The following is a 24,787-nucleotide window of genomic DNA, read 5'->3' as shown; positions in this document are numbered from 1 at the left end:
GGGTGGGAGGGACTGTGGGGATGCAGGGCTGTAGAGGTGGGAGGGGCTGTGGGGCTGCAGAGGTGGGAGGGGCTGTGGAGCTGTAGGGCTGTAGAGGTGGGAGGGGCTGTAGAGATGGGAGAGGCTGTGGGGCTGTAGAGGTGGGAGGGGCTGTAGAGATGGGAGGGACTGTGGGGCTGTAGAGGTGGGAGGGGCTGTGGGGATGCAGGGCTGTAGAGGTGGGAGGGGCTGTGGGGCTGTAGGGGTGGGAGGGGCTGTGGGGCTGTAGAGGTGGGAGGGGCTGTGGGGATGCAGGGTTGTAGGGGTGGGAGGGACTGTGGGGATGCAGGGCTGTAGAGGTGGGAGGGGCTGTGGGGCTGTATAGGTGGGAGGGGCTGTGGGGCTGCAGGGCTGCAGAGGTGGGAGGGGCTGTGGGGATTATAGGTGGGAGGGGCTGTGGAGATGCAGGGCTGTAGAGGTGGGAGGGGCTGTGGGGCTGTAGAGGTGGGAGGGGCTGTGGGGATGCAGGGTTGTAGAGGTGGGAGGGGCTGTGGGGATTATAGGTGGGAGGGGCTGTGGGGATGCAGGGCTGTAGAGGTGGGAGGGGCTGTAGAGATAGGCGGGGCTGTGGGGATGCAGGGCTGTAGAGGTGGGAGGGGCTGTGGGGCTGGAGAGATGGGAGGGGCTGTGGGGATGCAGGGCTGTAGAGGTGGGAGGGGCTGTGGGGCTGTAGAGGTGGGAGGGGCTGTGGGGATTATAGGTGGGAGGGGCTGTGGGGCTGCAGGGCTGCAGAGGTGGGAGGGGCTGTGGGGATTATAGGTGGGAGGGGCTGTGGGGATGCAGGGCTGTAGAGACGCAGGGTGATGATCACGGGTGGCTCTGGCTGTCTCGGACTTTCCCTGGCTGTTGTCCAGCCTCTGCCGTGCGGGGCGAGCTAGGACCCGGCAGCTCAGACACCCCGCGTCAGTGTCAGGGGCCTGGGTCTGTCTCCGCCCCGCCCCCTTCCTTGGCCGTCCAGTCCGATCCCTTGTCGGCTATTGCCGAAGCTGGTGGGGAGCCGAGCGCCTTCGGCAGTTTCCGGGATTCAGGGGAAGCCACCCGAACGTTTCCGGCCATTTCCGAAGAGGCCGCGGCTGGAGCGGGTCCCTCGCGTGGGACATGCGGCTCCTCGCGCGGACTCTCCTGGCGGCGCAAGGGCTGCGCGCGGCCCCGCCCCCCGCCAGGAGCTGCCGCGGGGCCGCCGCTGGCGCCTGTGTGTGCGGGGGACGTACCGCGCAGCAGCCGCGGCGCCCGCTGAGCTCCTGGCCTGGCCTGGAGACGCTGTTCGCCGCGCCCGGGCTGCGCCGCTTCCTGGAGGAGCAGGCGCGGGGCCGAGCCGGCCCCGAGCTGGGAGCGCGGATCCAGCGGCTCTGGGCGAAGGAGCGGGAGTTGCGGGACACGCAAGAGCTGGCACGAGCAGGTGAGAGACCCCCCCACTAACAGCAGAGCCCGCATGGCCCCGCCCCCTCTTTCTGGCTCCGCCCACCCGCCCTGGGGGCTACCGCCCGCGCGGACGCGCAACCCCAGGTGCTGTGACTGAGCTCGCTGTGTGTGCGCCTGCGCAGTGTGTGGCCTTGTGGCAGCTAACTCTGGGTTTGTCTGCACGGGGAGTTAATTCGTGATTAAGTCTGGAATTGAGAGTACTCAGTGCTTTATTGCATTTTAGTTTAATCCAATTCAGATTAAGGTACTCCTGTTGCAGAATAACTCCTTGTGTGCACGCTCTTAATCAGCAGTAGCTGTTCTGCTTTCAATTCACATTTTATCTTAAGCTGAAATAATTTCCCCAGTATCAGAGAGAGTTAATTGGGCTTGTGCCCCTGACGGTCCTGTCTAGGCTAGGATTTAAATCCCCTTGGGGATCTGGGCCATAGTTTCTGCAATTCTTTTTTTTTTTTTAAGTGGGAATCACAGGTTTCATTTTTGAAAAAAGTTTCCAGCCTTCAGGGATGCAGAGAAAGAATGGCAAATGTGAACCCTAAAGGTTCCGTAACCAGAAAACAAATAATAAAATTACTTTTAGAAAAACTCATCTTTCTGAAAAAAGAAAAGGAGTACTTGTGGTACCTTAGAGACTAACAAACATGGGGAAATAGTTTTACTTTGTGTAATGACCCATCCACTCCCAGTCTCTATTCAAGCCTCAGTTAATTGTATCCAGTTTGCAAATTAATTCCAATTAATTGGTCTGTTAATTAGTCTAGTCTGTTTTTGAAGTTTTTTGTTGAAATATTGCCACTTTTAGGTCTGTAATCAAGTGACCAAAGAGATTGAAGTGTTCTCCGATTGGCTTTTGAATGTTATAATTCTTGACGTCTGATGTGTGTCCATTTATTTTTTAATGTAGAGACTGTCCAGTTTGGCCAATGTCCATGGCAGGGGGCATTACTGGCACACGTTACATTGGTAGATGTGCAGGTGAACGAGCCTCTGATAGTGTGGCTGATGTGATTAGGCCCTATGATGGTGTCCCCTGAATAGATATGTGGACACAGTTGGCAACGGGCTTTGTTGCAAGGATAGGTCCCTGGGTTAGTGATTCTGGTGTGTGGTTGCTGGTGAGTATTTGCTTCAGGTTGGGGGGCTGTCTGTAAACAAGGACTGGCCTGTCTCCCAAGATCTGTGAGAGTGATGAGTCGTCCTTCAGGATAGGTTGTAGATCCTTGATGATGCGTTGGAGAGGTTTTAGTTGGGGGCTGAAGGTGGTGGCTAGTGGCGTTTTGTTATTTTCTTTGTTGGGCCTGTCCTGTAGTAGGTGATTTCTAGGTACTCTTCTGGCTCTGTCAATCTGTTTCTTTACTTCAGCAGGTGGGTATTGTAGCTCTAAGAATGCTTGATAGAGATCTTATAGGTGTTTGTCTCTTTCTGAGGGGTTGGAGCAAATGTGGTTGTATCGTAGAGCTTGGCTATAGACAATGGATCGTGTGGTGTGGTCTGGATGAAAGATGGAGGCATGTAGGTAGGAATAGCAGTCAGTAGGTTTCTGGTATAGGATGGTGTTTATGTGACCATCGGTTATTAGCACCATAGTGTCCCGGAAGTGAATCTCTTGTGTGGACTGGTCCAGGCTGAGGTTGATGGTGGGACGGAAATGGTTGAAATCAAGGTGGAATTCCTCAAGGGCTTCTTTTCCATGGGTCCAGATGATGAAGATGTCATCAATGTAGCATAAGTCAAGTAGGGGCATTAGGGGACGAGCTGAGGAAGCGTTGTTCTAAGTTAGTCATAAAAATGTTGGCATAAGCATTCTTACAACTACAATACCCACCTGCTGAAGTGAAGAAACAGATTGACAGAGCCAGAAGAGTACCCAGAAGTTGAGCTGTAGCTCATGAAAGTTTATGCTCAAATAAATTTGTTAGTCTCTAAGGTGCCACAAGTACCCCTTTTCTTTTTGCAAATACAGACTAACACGGCTGCTACTCTGAGACCTAAAAGTGGCAATTCTTCAACAAAAAAACTTCAAAAACAGACTCCAAGGAGAGACTGCTGAATTGGAATTAATTTGCAAACTGGATACAATTAATTTAGGATTGAATAGAGACTGAGAGTGGATGGGTCATTACACAAAGTAAAATTATTTTCCCATTTTCATTCCCCACTCCTGCAAGGTTCCTCAGATGTTCTTGTCAACTGCTGGAAATGGCCCACCTTGATTATCACTACAAAAGGTTCCCCTCCCCCTTGCTTTCCTGCTGGTAATAGCTCACCTTAAGTGATCGCTCTCCTTACAGTGTATATGGTAACACCCATTGTTTCATGTTCTCTATGTATATAAATCTCTCCACTGTATTTTCCACTGAATGCATCCAGTGAAGTGAGGTGTAGCTCATAAAAGCTTATGCTCAAATTTGTTAGTCTCTAAGGTGCCACAAGTACTCCTTTTCTTTTTGCGAATACAGACTAACACGGCTGCTACTCTGAAGCCTGTCATGTTTTTGAGGGGCCTGACTCATGATTTTTTAATGTTTGCATGTTGGCAGTATTGAAGTTTTGTGTTAATATGTGTTAGCCAATGCATTCTAAAAACACTTATCTTATCCTAATGTGTGCAGGCCCAAAATTAATATTTTCTAACATGGTATATTTTCCCCAGACTATAAAAGATCATACCTGTCACTTTACAAATAGATGATGGACTAAAATTTGCTTGTATAGGCTCTTCATGGAACAATTACAAATGAAAAGATTTAAATAGAAATAATTCTACCACGTCCACCTGGCAATCATTTGACTTTTTAATCGTCAGCTACGTCTATGCTATGGGGACTATAGTGGCATAGTTTGGGCGCAATAGCTATGCCTGTATAACCTCACAGTGTGTAGACACAGCCTACAGTGATGGAACAGGTTTTTCAGTTGCTGCAGAAACACTTCCTTCCCAAGCAACAATAGCTAGATCGACACAAATATTCTTCCATCAACCTAGCTGCGTCTAGATGGGGGATTAGGTTGGCATAACAACAGCGCTCAGTTGCGTGGATATTTCACAGCCCTGAGCTCTGTAACTATGTAGAAATTAGTTTTAGTGTAACTCAGGCCTTAGATTGTTTTTTTTTGTTGTTGTTCTCAGATTGTTTTGGTTGCATTAGTTATTTCACTGCAGTGAAGATATAGCCTTAGAACTCATTGTCACTAGGAAAAAGGTGTATTTTAACATGTTAAAATCCTAGTGTAGACAAGCAGTTGTACTTTTAACACATTAGCTGATTGAGGTAAACCATAGTGGGGAGCCTACAGTTTACTTGACCAGCTAACATGTTAAAACTAAAAATAACTTTGACTACACCAGGGTTTTAACACACATATTAAATTAAATCAATTTGTTAAAAGCATACCTTCTTTCCTAGTGATGGTAAGGCCTAACAGGGCTTTTGGATGTTCTAAGCTAACTTGATTAAGCTAGGTTTCAGAGTAGCAGCCGTGTTAGTCTGTATTCGCAAAAAAGAAAAGGAGTACTTGTGGCACCTTGGAGACTAACAAATTTATTTGAGCATAAGCTTTCGTGAGCTACAGCTCACTTCATCGGATGCACCTTTTTTGATTAAGCTAACATAATTCAAAACTTCACCTTTTTTTGCCCATTAAGATATGGCCCTATAATTCACAACGGGTAATAGAGAGATATTACATTACCCACCTTGTCTCTCTAATAGCCTAGGACTGACACGGCTACTACGCTACATCTAATGGGTGATATTGAATTTAGTGAAGAGTGCCCGATCAAGGTTTTACACACTACTCAAGCCTCTAACATGAGGCTTACATGGAGCTGAGAGCCTTTCTATAAATGCAGATCACCAGCTTTATTTAATGATCTGCCCTTTAAACATACTTGCAGGTCAATTTAGAATTGAGCGTGTGTGGGAAATAATGCAGCCCCAGTAACTGGACAGTGCACAGCATTTTCCTTCTAGATAGAGGAGGAAAAATGAGATACAATACAGCTACTGTCTTAATCACAATAAAAAAAATCATGTATTGCAAATCAGTTTTGAGTCCATCCATCCTTATTTAGAGCATCATCTGGTCTTTTGAGTGTGCATGACAGTTTATGCTTCTAACCTGCATTAGCATATATAGCAAATAGGTAAACACCACCTTCTGCACTCTTTACCAGTGTTCCCTCGGAGGATATTTTTATTTGCCTGAGGCTGGCAATGTAGCAAAGCATCTTTTCTATGTTGCTCTAGGCTTGTTGTGTCAAAAGTTTAATTCATTTAATCCAGTCTTAAACCTGGAAGCCAACAAAAGTAGCAGGGGAGTGAAAGGCTCTCAGCAAAGAGTAGCAGTGCAGCCCAAGTAATGAAGTGTAGAGAGCAGACTCATGGAAAGAGCTGCTCTATATCTACTAACTGAACTGGGGAGGGAAGGGGTGTGTGTGTGTGTGTGTGTGTGTGTGTGTGTGTGTGTGTGTGTGTGTAACGCACACCTGCTTAATCCATGTTGATACTGTTTCCTTATCCCTCACTGCATTCAAGCAGCAGACACTTGAGGGTATATTTACACAGGTGTAATTGTAGCCCAGGCAGGAATACCCACATTAATCTGCCTAGCATGGATAACAACAGTAATAAAGATGTGGTAATATGGACTTCAGCGCAGGCTAGTCACCTGAGTACAAGCCCACCAAGGACCCTGGGTCCATACTTGAGCTAACCTACACTGAAGTCCTTGCTGCCATGTCTTCACAACTAATGTTATCTATGCTAGCTGGATTAAAGCTAGTGTGGATATGCCTACCTGCACTCCAGTCACACCTTCATTTTCTGGTTTCAGAGTAGCAGCCGTGTTAGTCTGTATTCGCAAAAAGAAAAGGAGTACTTGTGGCACCTTAGAGTAGACTGTACACAAAGAGCCTTCGCCTTTCAGTGGGGTCATAGTGTTTTCCTGAGATTGTTTTGGGTGTGGTGCTTTGTTGTATGTGAAATTACATTTGGTAGCCTAAGGGCATGTCTACACTGGCAAAGTTACAGCGCCGGTAGTTACAGCTCTGCTCAGAGAGCACTGAAGGGAAACTGCTCTTGTGTTTTCACACCATCAGCTGCCTGTGGAATAGTGTGTTCACACTTGCAGTGGTATTCAGAGCCGTGCACTCTGGACAACTATCCCACAGAGCATCTCTTCCTCTTCTGCTGCTAAGACTTGTGGGAAGGCGGACGGGGTTGCGAGGCATCCTGGGTCCTGTCCTAATGCGTCGTGATGCATTGCTTCGCATGCCAGAAATCCCTGAGCTTCTGTCCACCTTTGGCGCCGTCTTCCAATGGTTTCTATACTGCATGCCCTGCCTCTTTGGGCTGCAGGAATGGATCCTGAATTGCTCATCAATATGCTGCTCCCTCTGACAACACGTCATGAGTGGCAGTGGAGTTATTCCTTAAACTACAAAGGCAAGAGGAGTGCGACATTGATCTCACCACACGTAGAAGCTACGACACAAGATTGCTTGTGGCATTTGCAGAGGTGCTGACCACGGTGGAATGCTGCTTTTGGGCTTGGGAAACAAGCACTGAGTGGTGGGATCACATCGTCATGCACGTCTGGGATGACGAGCAGTGGCTTCAGAACTTTTGGATGAGAAAAGCCACATTCATGGGACTGTGTGATGAGCTCGCCCCAGCCCTGTGGTGCAAGGACACGAGAATGAGAGCTGCCCTGCCATTGGAGAAGTGTGGGGTGATTGCACTATGGAAGTTGGCTACTCCAGACTGCTACCGATCAGCCACTAACCAGTTTGGAGTGGGAAGGTCGACTGTTGGACTCGTGTTGATGGAAGTGTGCAGGACCATTAATCGCATCCTGCTCCAAAAGACCGTGACTCTGGGCAACGTGCGTAACATTGTGGATGGCTTTGCATAAATGGGCTTCCCTAATTGCGGAGAGGCGATAGTTGGCACGCATATTCCAATTCTGCCACCCGACCACCTAGCCACTGAGTACATTAGTTGCAAGGAGTATTTCTCAGTGGTTCTCCAGGCACTTGTGGACCACTATGGGCATTTCACAGACATTAAGGCAGGCTGGTCCAGAAAGGTGCATGATGCACGCATCTTTTGGGAACACTGGCCTGTTCAAGAAGCTGCAAGCAGGGACTTTCTTCCCGGACTAGAAGATCATTGTAGGGGAAGTTGAAATGCCCATTGTGATCCTGGGAGACCCCACCTACCCCTTAATGCCGTGGCTTATGAAGCCATACATGGGGCCACGTGCTGTACACCCCATAATATTTGTGAAGGGAAGGGTGAAATCGTAGAGGCTCAGCACCTAGAGGCTGAGTTTGAACAGCCAGAGACCAGGGCTATTAGAAGGGCACAGCACAGGGCCATAAGGATGAGGGATGCCTTGAGGCAGCAATTTGAAGCTGAAAGCCACTAATATTTGTTGCTATGCTCGGGATTGCAGTGCTTGTAATGCTAGGAGGGGATTGGTGCACATGATGCAATAAGGGGGTTTAACATAATTGCATGTTGCTTTGCAGTGCTCTTTTTGCTTTCAGTTGATAGAATAAAGATTGCTTTCAAATCAACACAATTCTTTTATTAAAAGACAACAACCGGAGGAGAGAGTCAAACAAAAAAATACATCAGCAGGGAGGGGGATGCGGGAAGGGAAGATCCCAGGGGGAGGAGGGGTCCCGGGATGCCTAAAGATTTGTGTATGTCCAGGGATCATATCCAACCTTCTTCTTTGGAGTATAATGCAGGTACTGTACTTCAGCAGGGCCAAACTGCTGAGGGATGGGTGTTGAGTGCAGTGGGAGTCCATAGTGCTGGACTGTGAGGAGGGAGGAGTGGAATGCTGCGGGTAGAGACTGGAGCCAGGAGGTTGATAAGAGTGTGTTGGTGGTGTTGGGAGGCTGGGGGGGGGTATGCATGGGAAAGAGTTTTGCGACAGCAGCTGCAGGGGAGGGCGGGCACAGAGCTGCTCAGTTTGAGGAGTAGTATCTAGTATCACCTGGATCGTGTCTTCTTGGCACTCCATAACATTTAAGAGCCGCTCCGTGGCTTCGTTTTCACATGCTGTGTTCTCCTTTCGGTCCCTCTTCTCGCTGTCCCTCCACTCCTTCAATTCTTGTTTCTCGGCGGCAGAGTGCATCATAACCTCACGCAGAAAGTCCTCCTTAGTTCTTCTTGGCCACTTTCTAATTCTGCGCAGCCGTTCAGCTGCCGATGATAAAGCGGGAGGCTGGGCTCCCAAGGTCATCTCTGTGAAGTTTTAAACGCAACATTTTACAGAAGCAGTATTGTTTGCAACACAGACAACACTGATTCAGTGCTTTAAAACACAGCCAGTACTCACACACCTGTCACTAACTAGCTGATCCCAGGCAAGCACACATGAGCCACAAGACCCCCAAAATGGTGAGTAGCCGCAGGGGCAGGGTAAATCACTCTTCCCGGACCCTACTGTACAGTGGGGACATGGCTCTTGGGGAGAGTCAGCACTGTTGTGGGGGCCTGATAATCATTCCTGTCCCCACACTTTCCACAGGATGTGATCATTATGGAAGCTACCTTGCTGCTGAGGGTGAGCAGGGAATCAGAAGAGGGTCTTCTCCAAGCCTTTGGCTTCCGTCCTGGCCCCTATGTGGCTCACCTGTGTGCAGCAATGTTCCCCCTCTTTCCCCCCATGATGGCACAGTGGTGTGGGAAAGTTACTGTTAATGGGGCAAGAAACAAAGCAGCTCTGCCGAAGAACCTGCAACAGCGGATTGCCCAGTATCTCCACAAGAGTTTCCTGGAGATCTCTGAGGGAGATTCCTGAGAAGTGAGGAAGTCAATCAACAGCCTGTTCCGCCGCTCAGAGTAGGCATGTGGTGGGAGACAAGCCTGCTTTCTGTAACCCTCCTGCCCCCAACAACTCGTTTCAGTGATTCCCAAAATCAAATCCACTTACCAGGGGCCTTCTCTCCTGTTTGCGCTTCACCAGTCTCTGACAGCTGTGACTGGCTAGGCTCCACCAGGGTAGAAAAGAGCTCATGGCTGCATGCCTCTGGCCTCTGTGTCATCTTCTGCTTCTGGGTCCCCCTCCACATCCTCATGCAAGATTTCCTCCTCCTGGCTCAGTCCACTCTCAACTGGCACGCGAGCCAACGAGGTATCCACAGAGGCCTTCGCAGTGGAGGTAGGATCACTGCCAAGTATTGTGTCCAGCTCTTTGTAGAACCGGCAGCTTGTGGGTGCAGCACTGAAATGGCTGTTTGCCTCCCGTGTCTTGTGGTAGGCATTCCACAGCTCCTTCACTTTGACCCTACATTGTAATGTGTTCCGGTCATAGCCCCTTTCTGTCATGCATCGTGAAATCTCTCAGTAGGTATCATAATTCCTACGGCTGGAGAGCAGCTGGGACTGGACAGCCTCCTCTCCCCAAATACTGATGAGGTTCGGTAGCTTGGCATTGCTCCAAGCGGGGGATCGCCTGGTGCATGGAGTAGACATGGCCACCTGGAAAGATGCGCTGACGCTACTGCACACATCACCAAGCAAACAGGAAGGGAACTTTAAAATTTCCAAAGGAATTTACGGGGTGGGGATGACGGTTGGTCACCTGAGGGCAGGGCAGAAGAGTTCAAACTGATGACAAGAGAGGTGAGAACAGGCATTGTGAGACAGCTTCTGGAGGCCAAGCGCAGCGCTGTAATCGCCACGGTGTCAACGCTGGCACAGCAACACTGTAGCCCAAGCGCAGAAAGCTGTATGCCTCTTGTCGGGGTGGGTGTGTGTGTTTTGTTTTTTTTAATTAAAGCACTACAACTGCATAGTTTCTGCACACTAAGTGGCTTGGCAGTGTGTACACCTTGGGAGTTATAGCGCAGAAAGCTGCTTTACTGGAGAGAAACTTGCCAGCGTAGACAAGGCTTAAGACTAGGTAACAACATTTTGCTGGCATAGCTGTGACCAGCCCAGCAATACTGGCAAAACCCTATGTAGATATAGTTGTATCAGCAAGAGTCCTTTTGCTGGAATAGCTTTTGTCATTTGGAAGGTTGTTTAACTATACCTGCAAAGACCTCCTTATGCCCGTATAAATTGTGTCTCTAATTGGGGCTCTGCTGATATAGCTATACCAATATAGCTGTATCAGCAAAGCCTTTCTAGTGTAAACTGGTCCTAAAATAAGCTTGTGTACAAATATTGGTAGTATCTAAAATCAAGCATGGTCAGGAATTTTTCAGTGAACCACTATTCCAGTATATTTTTTTAATGATAGGTACACAATAGTTTTCAATTTTCAACATTAAATGTAATTTTTTTCAGCTATTATACATCAAAAGTGTTTTGATTTTTATATTGAAACTATTGTTTAGAACTCTATCCTTTGAAAACATTTTTATGAGGTGGTAATGGGATATAAGGCCTTCAACTTCTGGGTTACCATTCAGAATCCAGTCAAGGTCAGAAGTGGCCAAGAGTTACTGCAATATGATGAACAGTTTGGCTTGTATGCTAGATAAATATACGTAGTATTTTTAGTTCAGTGTCCCATGGACTGGTGTAAGCTTCACAAAAACTACCACTGCATTGGCACCATTCTTAATAATTGCAGAAGAACGATCAAGGATTGAATGGGCATGACAAATATAACAGTCCCCTTCGTTGCTAGAAGTGATAACTGCAGGTTGTTTAAAAGTCTGTCTGGGCTGGATTAATTTATTTTAAGAATTGCTTGTAATATTCAAGAAATGTCATCTGTGCTGAGGGGTGGGGTAGAAGTGAGAATGTTGTGATACAGCCAAACCCTTAGGAAACAGAGAATTTTAAGATTAACTCCTAGGGCTTGTCTACACTTACATTTTATAGCACTCTAACTTGCTGGCTCAGGGGTGTGAAAAATCACCCCCTCAGCGCAGCAAGTCTGAGTGCATTAAAGTGCTAGTGTAGACAGGCTATGCTCCCAGAATTTAGAGCTAATCCCCTCATGGAGGTGGATTACCAGGAGCTCTGGGAGAGCTCTCTCCCAGTGTTTGCACACGACCACACTTGCACTTCAAAGGACTGCCGCGGGAGTGTTCCCGTGGGAGCGCTTTGAAGTTTCCAATATAGCCATGCCCCTAGTTAGTTTTCACGTTTCTTTCTGGATAGAATAAAGAGATATTGAATAGAGTGGATCTCCCAATATCTAATCTAGACAATACTAGAAAATACTTTTAAAAATAATTATTCAACTCTATCACGCATCATGGCAAATGTTAGCATAGCCCAATGTGCAGCAAAGCATGGGATGGACTAAGGTCTAAGGTAATCACATATCATATTTTTCAACTTTTAATGACAGGCAAAATATGTTTTTATTCAGTTAAAAGTCTGGTTTATCATACAGCTATTGTGGAGGGAGGATTAATGAGATTGTGTAAATCATAGCTCTTGAGGATTAACACACTCCGATATTGCAGATGAGAATGAAGATTTGCAGAAGCTTGCAGAAGAAGAAATAGTTTCCTGTCAGGAAGAGATAACTGAATTGAAGCGCCAGGTATAGTCCTTTGTAAAGTAATGTCATATGTCCGTCTACTATCCAAAGTTAAATGAGCACTAGCCAAATCCTGTCCTCATTTATAACCATACAACTTTATTCAAATTAGTTTTTCATTTTTTATAGTTGATGGAATGAAACACCATCCCATGTTTGAAGTGAAGAACTGCAAAGTTGATATATTATAAAATCACAGAAATACAGGGCTGGAAGGGACCTTGAGAGGTAATCTAGTCCATCCCTCCACGGACCAAATATCCCTAGACCATTCCTGAAACCTGAAAGGCATTTATTTGTATTTATAGAGCAACTATGTGAGCACTTCTCAAGAATTTCAAACTATAAATGCTAATAAGGCTTCCTCCTTTCTCTGGCCACAAGAGAAGCAGTTAATTAGTTTTACTGCTTATCTATGTGCCCAGGGCCTTTATCAACTGATAAGGGCAAATACACATAGGATCACTGTGAGAGTAGGCTATTGCTTTTACAAAAGACATTTGTAAACTATGTAACTAGTTCCCACTTGTTAGTTTGCATAGGCATCTGCATAGTAGTAACTTTCATCAAAATCATTCCCTCTGGAATGTGCACGATAACAAGTTAAAAAGTTATTGCTTTTTTCTAAATCGGATCTGTTTAAAGAAAATTGATTTAATTTTGCCACATGCTCATCCAGCACCAAAACAAGACAGTTGGTTTATATGCTTATTTTTTTGTAAACATCCAAAAATGTATAGATTTACAGGAAGAATAGATAGAACAAAGATATATAGAGAAACTTCACTCAGTACAAGCAAGCAGTAATGGGTGAAAACATTACAGGGAAGTGTTTGAAGCGAGCTTGGTCCAACGTGTAAAAATGTTTTATAAAGACTATTAATGATGTATTTTCAGGTTTTAATTTCAGTGCATTTTTAATTTGTGACTCAATACAAATTCACATCTCTCCTGATTTAAAACAAATAACAAAATAAAACAAAACAAAAATCCTCAACAACTCCATGACACACTTCCGAACTTTTTCAGTCATAGAGCTACTTAGTTGATAAGCTAGTACTGAGTTAAAAGAAGATCTGTTTAAAAAAGACTTTCCATTTCCAGATATTGGTCAGTGATTTCTGTAGTCTCCAGAAGCAGAGACCTCTTCTGGCTGATGGAAATGTGCACAAGGTTTTGAAGGTCATCTTGAAGGGAGCCTTTCACCATCACAAACACAAAAAAGCCTTTTCTCAACAAATGCACACTTGACTCCAGTTAGTCTTCAGGGAGGTAGTGTATTAACAAAAAGGGCATTAGACTGGAAGTCAGGAGATTTGGGTTCTATTCCTAGGACTTCCATTGACCTGCTGTATGACTTTGGGCAGGTTATTTCACCTATACAATGAGGATAATGATACTTACCTTCCTTGAAGTCTACAGATAAATGCTTGTAAGTACTATATATTCATGTATTAATGGGAGTTGCCTGGGGAAAATTATAGAACAAAAATGTAGGCTGAGCTTAAACACTGAGTATGGAGAAAGAGCATTAAGAAAACTACCTACTTGGAAAATGTCAAGGAGCTACTGTAACAGACTGCAAAATAAAACTGTTGCCAGCTTGCATGACATTTTCATACCATCTGAACATACTGAAATATTTCAAGTATGCATTGAGATGTCAGGGAAGAAAATCTTAGGGTATGTCTACACTGGCAAGTTTCTATGCCACAAGGTATACCACTTTTATTAAAACACTGGAATTAAACCGCTGTTGGGTGTCCACACTGTGCTCCTTGCGATACTGGAGCGCATCCACATTAGCAGCTCTTGTAACCGCAAAGACAGCAGTGCATTGTGGTAGCTATCTCACTGTGCAACTGGCCACAGGGTGCTTTGGGGAGAGTTTGCAATGCCTCACGGGGCAAGCACAGAGTCACATGATGCAGGTTTCCCAATCCCATTGTTCCATGGGCTTCCTACTACATTGCCAGCTGCTTTTCAACTGACGTGAGGGGGTAGCGGAAGAGAGTGAGTATGTGTGGGTGTATGGGATGGTGGGGGAGAGACTGCGTTTTGGGGAACAGAGAGTGTATCAGCATGCTGTCTTGTAAGATCAGACAGCAGCAGGAAGCAACCAGTCCTGAGGCAGGAGGAGGGGGAAACCCCAACAGCAGCCCTTGCCTTCCTCCCTGGACTCACACACATACACACCGGTTTCAGAGTAGCAGCCGTGTTAGTCTGTATTCGCAAAAAGAAAAGGAGTACTTGTGGCACCTTAGAGACTAACAAATTTATTAGAGCATAAGCTTTCGTGAGCTACAGCTCACTTCTCTGTGTTCAACAGCAGGAGCATTCCACATTAATGGTTTGCTTTGTGTCCCAGAGCAGATCAGCACAGCATACAATGGCTGTCAGAAACAGTGCTTTGAAAGGGGAGGGGCACATGTCTCCAGGGCAGCCGAGTTCAAAACAATGAGCAGAGCGGTCACTTGAGGCATTATGGGACCGCTCTAGAGGCCAATTACAGGGCAGAAAGTAATCAAGTGTTCACAATGGCAATAGAGCGCTAGAGTCTCTGTGCAAATAGCCTTACAACTCTCGTTGTGGTGTTTTTTTGCAGTGCTGCAACTGAAGAGTTTCGGCGCACAAAGTGGCTTGGCAGTGTGTACATGTCTGCAGTTTGAGCGCAAAAAGCTCCTTTACTACGCAGAAACTTGCCAGTCTAGACAAGCCCTTAGACAGGTATAAAGGTGTGTACTTTTTGTATTTACAGATAGTATTGCATTTGATTCCTTCAGAAGAAACAGACAAGAGTGATTTGGTCATGGAAGTAACTGCTGGCGTTGGTGGACAGGAAGCCATGTTATTCACTGCAGAGATATTTGATATGTATCAACAATATGCTGCATATAAAAACTGGAGATTTGAAATACTGGAATATTTTCCGAGTGAAATAGGTTAGTAATTAATGCTCTAATAACTAGAATAGAAAAGTTGTATAGTTAAAAGCAGTTTACTTATATGAGGGTTTTGTTGCTTGCCTACCTACAACTTCACTTCCAAATTTAAGTAAACAGAATCAGTGAAGCTGTTTTAATATATAAACAAGATTTTACTCAATTTTTACTGTGAGAATGAAATGGCATTTCTAATGTTTCACAAAGAATGAAAATCTATAGCTTCACACAATGTAGTTGGCGTAGCTTGAGAAAAATAAATATTAATTGAAGTTACATGTTTGGGGTGAAGATATCTGCATAGTGGTACATTTATATATTCTCAAGTATATTTTTTATTGATTTGGACACAGTTTTATTTTATATAGCTATTTAATATTCTTGTTTTTATAATACCTTCATTCTGTTGTATTCTGAATGTTTGTTCAGTGCTCTGGGTGCTTTGACACAGAGGGGGGCACTATTTTAATTAAAATTATGTTCAGTGACTAAGCTGAAATATCTTGAATTTATCTGAATGTCTTCTGCCGGATATTTTCTCATCCATTTTAAGTTTTTTGTTTCAATACAAATGTTCAATAAAACCTCACTAGTCTGCACCAAAAATGTGATATTTCACAATATCACACACGTGTTCAATTGTAAATTCACCTGGACAGTAAGTTTAAAGGTTGAACCATTCCATAAACCTGGTGATCTTCATTAACCATATAACTCTTATGATAAAGGCTTAAATAGTGTGAAAGACCTTGCCCTGGCACTTTTCACTGAAATGAATATTATTTTGGGAATTATAGGGCCATATCTTAATGGGCAAACCTTACATGTACACATGTATTGGTTGTTGCATGCATTTGTACTTCTGAAAATGTAGGTCTGGTTCCTTTATGAAACCTATCCTCTTGGTAAGCTCGACTGGTGGTCACTTTCTGACTATCATAAAATGATCCTTGTGACTCCATCTTAATGAAGATAGGATTTATTCATTTGTATCTTTTATTCAATCTAGTAAAGTTAAATTGTGTAACAGGATTTTTTTTAAAAGCAGAAAAATTCAAATAGGTAAAACTGGTCTATGCTACAGTCTTCTTCAGTTCTTTTCTCATCAGCTGACCAATTTGGACTGCTAGTTGCTAATGACCATGATGAGCTCAAATTTTCTATTTCAGAATTTCCTTCTAGAGATGTTATTGTTAACTGGATTAATCAATTCCCCATGTGCTAATTCTTAAACATGCCAAGATTTATAGTTCAAGGACCTCCATCAGGTAGACTAACTCTATCACAAGTAAACTGATTGTTATGGTCAAGTATACCCAGTTTGCCAGTAAATTAGCTTGCCAAGTAACAGTACAGATGGTATCAGGCGTTCCTGTGGGTGTGCCTTAGATGTGGTGGTGGTACTTTGTCTCTTACTCAAGTTAATTAATGTCCATTCTTGTTTTTGTTTATTTCCACATACTGTGGTAGCTTCTGATTAAATACAAATGGTTTACTAAAGCAGATTAACTCCCTAAAACATTTCACAAAAGACACATAAATGTAGGTTCACCAGATGGTAAACATATAAGATGTTTGACCTGTATAGCTTTTAACATGCATCTATTTTGGAAACATAAAAACTTTTGGGACAAGGCATGGGAAATATAGGGGAGAAGTTGAATCACTAGAATCCACTAGAAACTGACTTAATAATCACTAATACCATAGCACTGTGCTCTTTCAAAATATTTTTACTGTGATCATCAGCCAGCTTCTTTTTCAGCTAGCTATGTAGAAGAGATATTTTATTTAGCTTTTTAATTAGAATAAATGTGCTTAAGCATTAATATTATAATAGCTCAGTCTGATGATGGCCATATTATACAATTGAAAGATTTCAGAAGAATTGTAAGCATGGAGAGCATATGCTAAACTTTCAGATTTCTTTGGCAGCCATTCTTATTTAACAGACATATCCAAACTGTATCTTAGATAGCTGTACTTATTAGTGTTAAGTGGTGGATTTAATGTATAGCATTAACATAATAAACTGATACATGCTGACAAATCACTTAAGCTATAAAGTTTGTTTAATTATGCATTGAGGTAACAAAGTGATACATTTACAAATTCATATAAAACCCTATTTTATTGGCAAATATGGGCAACATTTTTAAAAAATCACCAGGATAGGTCAAACGGCTTTGTAAGGGAGCAGGGAGGGAAATGGTAAGGTTGGCATACAGACTTTTAAAAAAAAATTTGGGGTCCCTACACACTGACTGACTTAATGGAATCAAAACTTATTTCTTTTTTGTGAGAAAATGTTAATAGAATATTAAAAGTCTGCAGAGAACAGCAATATTTGCAAAATTCTTAATTACAGTTGTCAAACACCAGTCCCACAGTGTGGATCCGGCCTGCTAGATGTATTTTTGGTGGCCTAGATTGCATAGTCAGATTTCTACACTGTTTTGGCTTTCATTTTAGAAAGCTTCTGTCTAGCCCTTGAAGAAATAACGTAACGTATACTGTTGCAGGAATGGCTTTTAGTGATATGAACCTTCCCACTCCTATTAATCTCTTTGGGTTTAACTCCAAATTCCAGTTGTGACACTTTTTTTGTCAGCCTTAACTATTTCATTGCTGATAATTTTAGTGACTGGAAAGTGGTGGTTGAGAATTGCGGATTTTTCCTCCCTCTCAGTAGGAAAGGAAATGCAGAAAAAGAAGAAAGGAAGAGAAATACAAAAACAGGGAAGAGGGGAAAGGAACTAAAGGTGGGTGGGAAAGAGACACAAAGAACACAAATAGTCATAGTCCTAAAGTTGAGCAAATTTTTCCATTGGGTGATGCTGAATATGGCAAGATACTAACAAATAATAGGTAAGTTTGTTACTATATAGAGAACGTATTCCACTCATGATCTTTGTATAAACTTCTCATTGACATCAGTGGGAATTCCATGAATGGAGGTAGATATGTAGTTGTAAATATATATCATGGCCCATAGACATAATTTAAAATGGCATTTGGCCTCCTCCACAGAATGAATTTGACACGTCTCCCTTTAACAAACAACCTGCAGGGAATTTTTGTTCTTGGAGGTTTTTTTGCATCATTGGGTATAAACCTGATTAAAGATATTAGTTAAAACATTTTTCCTTGTTAACTGCTTGTTTAAAAAAAAAAATTAGAAAATAATTCCTATGGAAATTTCCTAGTGGAACACTTAGCCAAGAAGGGATGCTGCCTGCCTCTTCATTGTGTAATCAGCAATCTTGTTTTCCCCAACACTGAAAGCTACATGAGACAACATATAGAAAGCAAGAGTGCTGCAGAATGTTGAGGAATGGAACACAGGTTGGCTAGTGAGGAGGTACTTGATAATTAAGTAAAGCCTGATTCAGACTACACATAAGTTACTTAATAAATTATTCCTAACGTTTTCCCAACAACAAGTGTCAGTATCCTCTAAATAAACTGTTTCAAATTGTAATAGGATAGTTACAGTAAGATTGTTTTCTCTTTGTCTTTAAGGTGGCCTGAGACATGCAGCTGCCAGTATAGCAGGTCTTGAAGCATACAAGCACATGAAGTTTGAAGGAGGAGTGCATCGTGTTCAGCGAGTGCCAAAGACAGAAAAGCAAGGCCGTGTTCACACCAGTACAATGACGATCGCAATATTACCCCAACCGATGGAGGTAGGATGTATTTAAATATAACTAATTGTCCCATGAACAACCCCCATTACCTGCCATCTTGAAGACATGTAAAATCTTTCCTTTTTCAATCTTTTGACCGTTCCCTGAAAAACCCCAAGTCATGTTGCGTCTAATGATCATATTTATGTCTGGAGAGGCTAGAGAGCACGGGCACACTTAAGTATGTGTTTTTGTGGATTTCTTGACATTTCTGCCTCACAACATTTTCCTACCAACAAACTGTTGTGAGTTCAATAGGATTTTCCCTTACATAGCTTGTGGAGAATTACTTTGTATGAAGTAAGATCTCTTTAGCTTCTATATTTTATTTACACGAAGTGTTTCCTAAGCATGAAAAATGTTCCATTCAAAAACAACATTTTAGAACCAAAGTCTATTACAATTTCAGAGGAATGCTTTAGTACATGGAAAGTGGGAATACAAATTGGTCATGGGAGGTGTTTGGGGGGGAAGCAATGTCTCAGGAATCCCTCATCCAAATATTGGCTCTTCCTAGCTGGACTTCAGCAGAGGATGTCAAAGGGGGATTTGTATCCCTGACACAGTGACAAAAGAACTGGGACCAAAAAATGTGGAATTTAGAGATTTCATTTACCTATGCATTATCTATAAATTCCATATTTTCCTCCTCCTAAAAAGATTTGCTGAGAATTTTGTTCTCATCAGGGATTTGCTGAGCTAACACCCTTGAACTGGCTGAGAATTAAAGCTTTCTATTGATCTTTGCCTCATAGGAGCTTGCACTGCAGTCTGATCAACAGGACTGTATTGTGCTTTCTGCAACTGTTTGGTTGTTTCATCGCACTCCTCATCAACTTGAAATGGTTTTGATCTCCTACTGAAATATACTGTTTGTATTTGTCATTTGTCTAGAAAGGAGAAACAAAGATGTGTGTGGGGTTTGTTTTGTTTTGTTTTATCTTCCCTATCACAGATTAATCTGATAATTAATCCCAAAGATTTACAAATTGAAACTAAGCGAGCCAGTGGAGCTGGGGGCCAGCATGTAAATACAACTGACAGCGCTGTACGGATAGTTCATATTCCAACAGGTACCTAAATGTTACTCTTAATAAAGGATCTACAATGTGAAACTATTGGCATAACTAAAATGCAGATATGTTATCAGGTTGAAAGGTCAAAAAGCTAAATAATTCTACTTCTTCAATCACTTTGTAAGAACAATTTTCAGTACTGGGAGACGAAAATTCATGTAATTTAATATTATAAAATCCTTATGGGATAAGGGTTTTGGAAAGGGTTAATGAAATAACTATTCATTTCTGAAAACTTTATAAAATTACATCCAAATTTAGATCTCAGTGGACATTTCTCCACATCACAAAACCACTATCCCTCTTGGCAAACCTAGTGGCTTCTGCTTCATGGGTCCAGTACTAAATTTTTAGAGTTGGAACTGAAGATTGAGGTGCACTGGTATACATTTCTGTTTTCGGGCGGTAGCCTACAATCCTCTTGATTACAATTTATCACTTTCAATGTTTGTTAAATTTCACATATAAAGAGAAGTAGTTCTTAAAAACAGGTCAGACTATTAGGACAATGATTTGCTTGAGCGTGGAACTACTTGAGTGTGGAAGTACTCTATACTTGGAGTTTTGCCTCTTCTTATTTAGCAATGATAATTTTATCACACAAATCAATTTGTGTTGCTTTTAATACAACTCTAGATTATTTTGAAACCTTGAAGACAATAAAGTTCCATTCTCAAATGTTTTCATAGCTCATTAATATAAAATGTCTTGTCAACCACTTCTTTCCCCATTCACAGTTTTGCAGACCACCTCCTTTTACAATCTAGTTCATTAAACCATCTGCCGTTTTATTCACAATAACATCCTTGAGACAACTGCAGCAGCTGTGTATATGGAAGATTTATATTTTTAGTTTTTTAATGCAATTTAACAGCTGAAAAAAAAGGACGAGAGGCAGTAGCAGACAGATCCTTCAGGAGCCAGCTTGAGACGCACTGAACAGTTGTGTTTGGTGGTTTGCCCCTTCCCTCCACAGCATCTGGAGAACAGGGTATCTCCTTTTTTACTTAGCATTACAATGTTAGCTCTTTGAAGCAGCCAGTGTCTTTCTCCATTTAACATGGTATTGCTGTGGGGCCCCGCTCCTAATTGAAGTGTATTGGTGCTACCTTAATGCAGGTAACTGCAACTCCTCCACCTGTCTCCTTGATCCCACTCTCAGCCTTTGACTTTCATTTGTCTTCTGGCTCCTTCCTCATAGCATACAGGCATACTCTCGTTTCTTCATCCTCCAAAAAAAACAAACAAACAAAAAAAACCCAACATCTTAAATGCCACCCACTTCCAAATGCCATACAATCTTCTTTCTACTCACTTCGGAGCTCTTTCAGTGTGCCATCTACAACAGCTGCCTTGACTTCCCCTAATCCAGCTTCCTTTTGGACCCCTTCTTATTTAGCTTCCACTCTTCACCTCCACCAAAACTTCTGTCACAAACATCTCCAACATATCATCAGAGCCAAATTCCAGAATCTCTGTTATCTCTAATAACAGTATTGCTGATCACTCCAGTGTTCAACACCTTGTTTTCCCTTGGTTCTTATAGCCGTGACAGGACCAGATTCTACTCAGACCTCTCAGATATCTCTTTCAAAGGCTCCATTCTTCTCTCATTATGTTGGCATCCCCTTTTATTTGAGCTCCCTCTATTCTCCCATTGCCATTAGTTTTGCAACATCAGAGTTATCTCTTACGCCTCCTTCTCCCAACATATCCAGAATGTTACCACTTATTTTACAAAGATGACAACTATTTACTCGGTTCTGGTTACTAAAATACTTGTCCCATCTAGCAATGGGCATTTTAGATCTTCTTGAGCCTCCCTTCATCTTCCACTAAACCATGGAACACCCACATAGGAAGCCAAGTCCTCGCAGAGCATGAAATATCCCAGCTCCCTTGGGAACCAGGGCAGCAGCAGCCTATCTTTACAATCACTGTTTTCTTAATGATAGACTGACACTCCAAGATGTTGGACTTCAGCAACCAATTACATTTGTTGCTATATGAGCTTATGAACTGTTCTCTGATCTGCCTACTGTGCCACGCTTCATCTCTTGACCTTTTCCTATACCATTTTGTTTCTTCTTTCCTCTTGTGCCCGTCTCCATCACACCCCCTCCTTTTATGTTCCTGTTCTCCCACTTCCATTATTCCTATCATATCAGCTCCATTCACACTTTCTTATGGCTACAGAGGAAAAAAAAAAGTTTTTAAACTATATAAACAATCAGTATTAAAAACACAACCTTATAGAGCCAGCAAGATATATAAACAAATCCTAGAAATTATATGAAATTGCTTTGTAACCCCTGTATTCCCATCAGTTTATTTCTCTTCACGGTATTCATTACTCACACTTCTTGCTCTTTGGGGTGGCGACCATGTTTTTTTATAGTGGAAGAGTTTAGCGCACATTTGTGTGGTGCTATAATAATAATTGTCCATATCCTGATTCTCCCACATTGATTACTGCAGCCTCTTCTTCTGTGGCCTCCCTAATTCCTAAATTTCTTTAATCAAGATCGTGCAAAACATAGATGCTAAGATCATCTTCCACACCTGTGAATCGGATCACATCACTCATCTCTTCTTTCACAGACTCCCTGTAGCGTATCATATTCAATTATAAATGTAAACATCTTGTGTATGTGATAAAGGACCTGTACAATTCAACCCAGAATCTCAGGCTAAACTTTTACTATGGATACAATTTTGTTACGGTAAAATTAAGCAAAATTCACAGAACTGTCCTGGTACAAAAAGGAAAAAAACAGTGTATGGTTACAGCGGGACTGAAGCCTAAGCTGGAGTGGGGCTGAATCTGAAGCTGAAGAAGTCATGGAACTCTGTTAAAATCACAGAATCCGTGACCTCCGTGATTAAATCGCATCCTTAACTATTACAGATTTTGGATTTTATTTTTTTGCCTCCTTTAATGTGGTAAAGAACGCAGTAGCTTGTTTTTACTTTTAACATAAAAATCTCCATTGAAGATGGAATCACAACAATATTTTTGTACTTATTCTTATTAAACATTAAATCTGATTATATTTTTGCTGTAATCAGGTGTAGTGTCTGAATGTCAACAAGAGAGATCTCAAATCAGAAATAAAGAGAAGGCTATGCAAATGCTTCGTGCTAAACTATACAGCATCAAACTAGAAGAAGAGACAAGAAAGAGATACAATGCCAGAAAGATTCAGGTAGGATTTACTTTGCAAATGAATAGCTCTATGCGTATGGGGCTGCTAAGAGCAAGTTACATTTTAAAATTAGGTTAAGAAGAAAGTTAATTGCTATATATTAAAGTTAAATGCAGTGCACAGATGTCTTATTCCAGGGGTTCTCAAACTTCATTGCACCGCGACCCCCTTCTGATAACAAAAATTAAGTGACACCAGGAGGGTGGACTGAAGCTTGAGCTCAGCTGCTCCGGGTAGCAGGGCCAAAGCCCAAGCCCCACGTCTCGGTGGGGGGGCTATAGCTAAAGCTCAAGGGCTTCAGCCCCATGCAGGGGGCCTGTAACCTGAGCCCCCCACCCAGGGCTGAAGCCTTTGGGCTTTGGCTTCAGTCCCGGGCGGTGGAGCTTGGGCTTTGGCCCCGGCCACAACAAGTCTAAGCCAGCCCTGGCGACCGCATTAAAATAGAGTCCCAACCCACAGTTTGAGAACCGCTGTCTTATTCCATTAAATTGCAGTGCATAAGGCTTGGGTAGGGCTTAGTAGCACAGGTATTTTTCACCCTGGGCTAGTAATCTTACACATTGAGCTAGCTGTCATACACAGGGATTGAAAAAAACTTATCTACCATGCATGTAATGTCAATAGCAGCATGATCACGCATTCTGCACTTTTGACTACTTACCTAGTTCCATCAGGACATAGTACTACCCACATTAAGTCTCTGAATAGCTTTCAAACCGCTGACTTTGTTTTTTAAATTAACCTTTCTGAAAAATATCTCAGGTACATGATGGACAATATTCAGTCCTGGGTCAGTGACAGTGTAAAGGGCTGATGTCTGATAACAATTAGAAACTATGTACCATTAGAAAGGAAAGACTTACGGCTTTGCAGTAGGATAGAGCACACGTTTCTAAACCTGATAATTTATTAAATATTTGACCTTTAAGTGTGAAATGACATACACAAAACATATTCTAGTTCAGTGTCAAAATTTGTATTCTAGCTATATTTCATACACAGTGCTATACAAGATCTAGAGACCTAATGAGACAGGTGAAACAAAACAACTGCTGAGTACAGTAACCAGAATACTAGAGACAATACGACTTTTTAATTCACATATACATTTATTATCCAGTGATGGCTACTCTAGCACTTCATATAGGTTTGTAATAACTAAAAGAACACTACAGTTCTTTATATGATCTAAGAACTCTAGGAACTTTTTATTCTTAGCCATAGCTATAGTGAACAGGTCTATAGGTTAGTCCTATTACTAAATCTCTGTCATGAATATTGTGTATTTCTAGTAGGAAGTAAAGAACTGATGTTCAAATGCTTAACCAGTATATTATTCTATGCTTAAAAAGAATACCATGATAGTAAACTGATTCTTCTTATGTGATAGATTGGGACCAAAGGAAGATCTGAGAAGATCAGAACATACAACTTTCCACAGGATCGTGTTACTGACCACAGGATAAACAGAACTGTGCATCATATTGAAAGTTTTATGTTAGGGGAAGAACTGTTAGATGAAATGATAACATCCCTGATGGAATGTGCTGATTATGAAACTTTAATGGAAATTATTTCAGAAAATGTAAAAACAAATCTGACCTGAACTTTGTTCTTTGCTAAGACCTGTAATGACAGATATGGCTACCCTGGCACAAATTAGCTGCATGACTATTTGCTGGAGCATCACACAGGAGGTGTAAACTGCATTTCAGATCATCAAAAAGAACTAATTTATCTCCTCATGACTGCTAAACAGTTTTTTTTCATACTTGCTGGAGTAGAAGACTGTTGACTTTTGTATGAGATGACTACAGTGTAGAAAATCTAAAGTAAATATGATTGAGTTTGAAGTGATTGCAGTTTTTATTTTCTCACCTGAGGACATT

The 24,787-nt window shown here is 42.5% G+C and overlaps 1 protein-coding gene across 2 annotated transcripts; it reads left to right on the top strand.

Moving 5' to 3' along the window:
* Nucleotides 1–823: 823 nt before the first annotated feature.
* MTRF1L (mitochondrial translation release factor 1 like) lies at nt 824–24,755 on the top strand. 2 transcript variants are annotated; one of them, XM_038396865.1, is made up of 7 exons: nt 824–1,438; nt 11,912–11,991; nt 14,747–14,930; nt 18,453–18,616; nt 19,572–19,689; nt 22,762–22,898; nt 24,289–24,755. In XM_038396865.1, the coding sequence occupies exons 1-7, from the start codon at nt 1,138–1,140 to the stop codon at nt 24,502–24,504; spliced, it is 1,200 nt and encodes a 399-aa protein (XP_038252793.1). In that variant the 5' UTR covers nt 824–1,137; the 3' UTR covers nt 24,505–24,755. The 2 variants fall into 2 exon arrangements, with proteins under 2 accessions (XP_038252793.1, XP_038252795.1); XM_038396867.2 differs by lacking the exon at nt 11,912–11,991 and having other exon boundaries at nt 1,277–1,438.
* Nucleotides 24,756–24,787: the final 32 nt, after the last annotated feature.

The sequence above is a fragment of the Dermochelys coriacea genome, chromosome 3, assembly GCF_009764565.3.
Source record: "Dermochelys coriacea isolate rDerCor1 chromosome 3, rDerCor1.pri.v4, whole genome shotgun sequence".
NCBI classification, from domain to species: Eukaryota; Metazoa; Chordata; order Testudines; family Dermochelyidae; genus Dermochelys; species Dermochelys coriacea.
The sequence above is the reverse complement of the archived record's forward strand: the minus strand, read 5'-3'. Positions and strand labels throughout refer to the sequence as shown.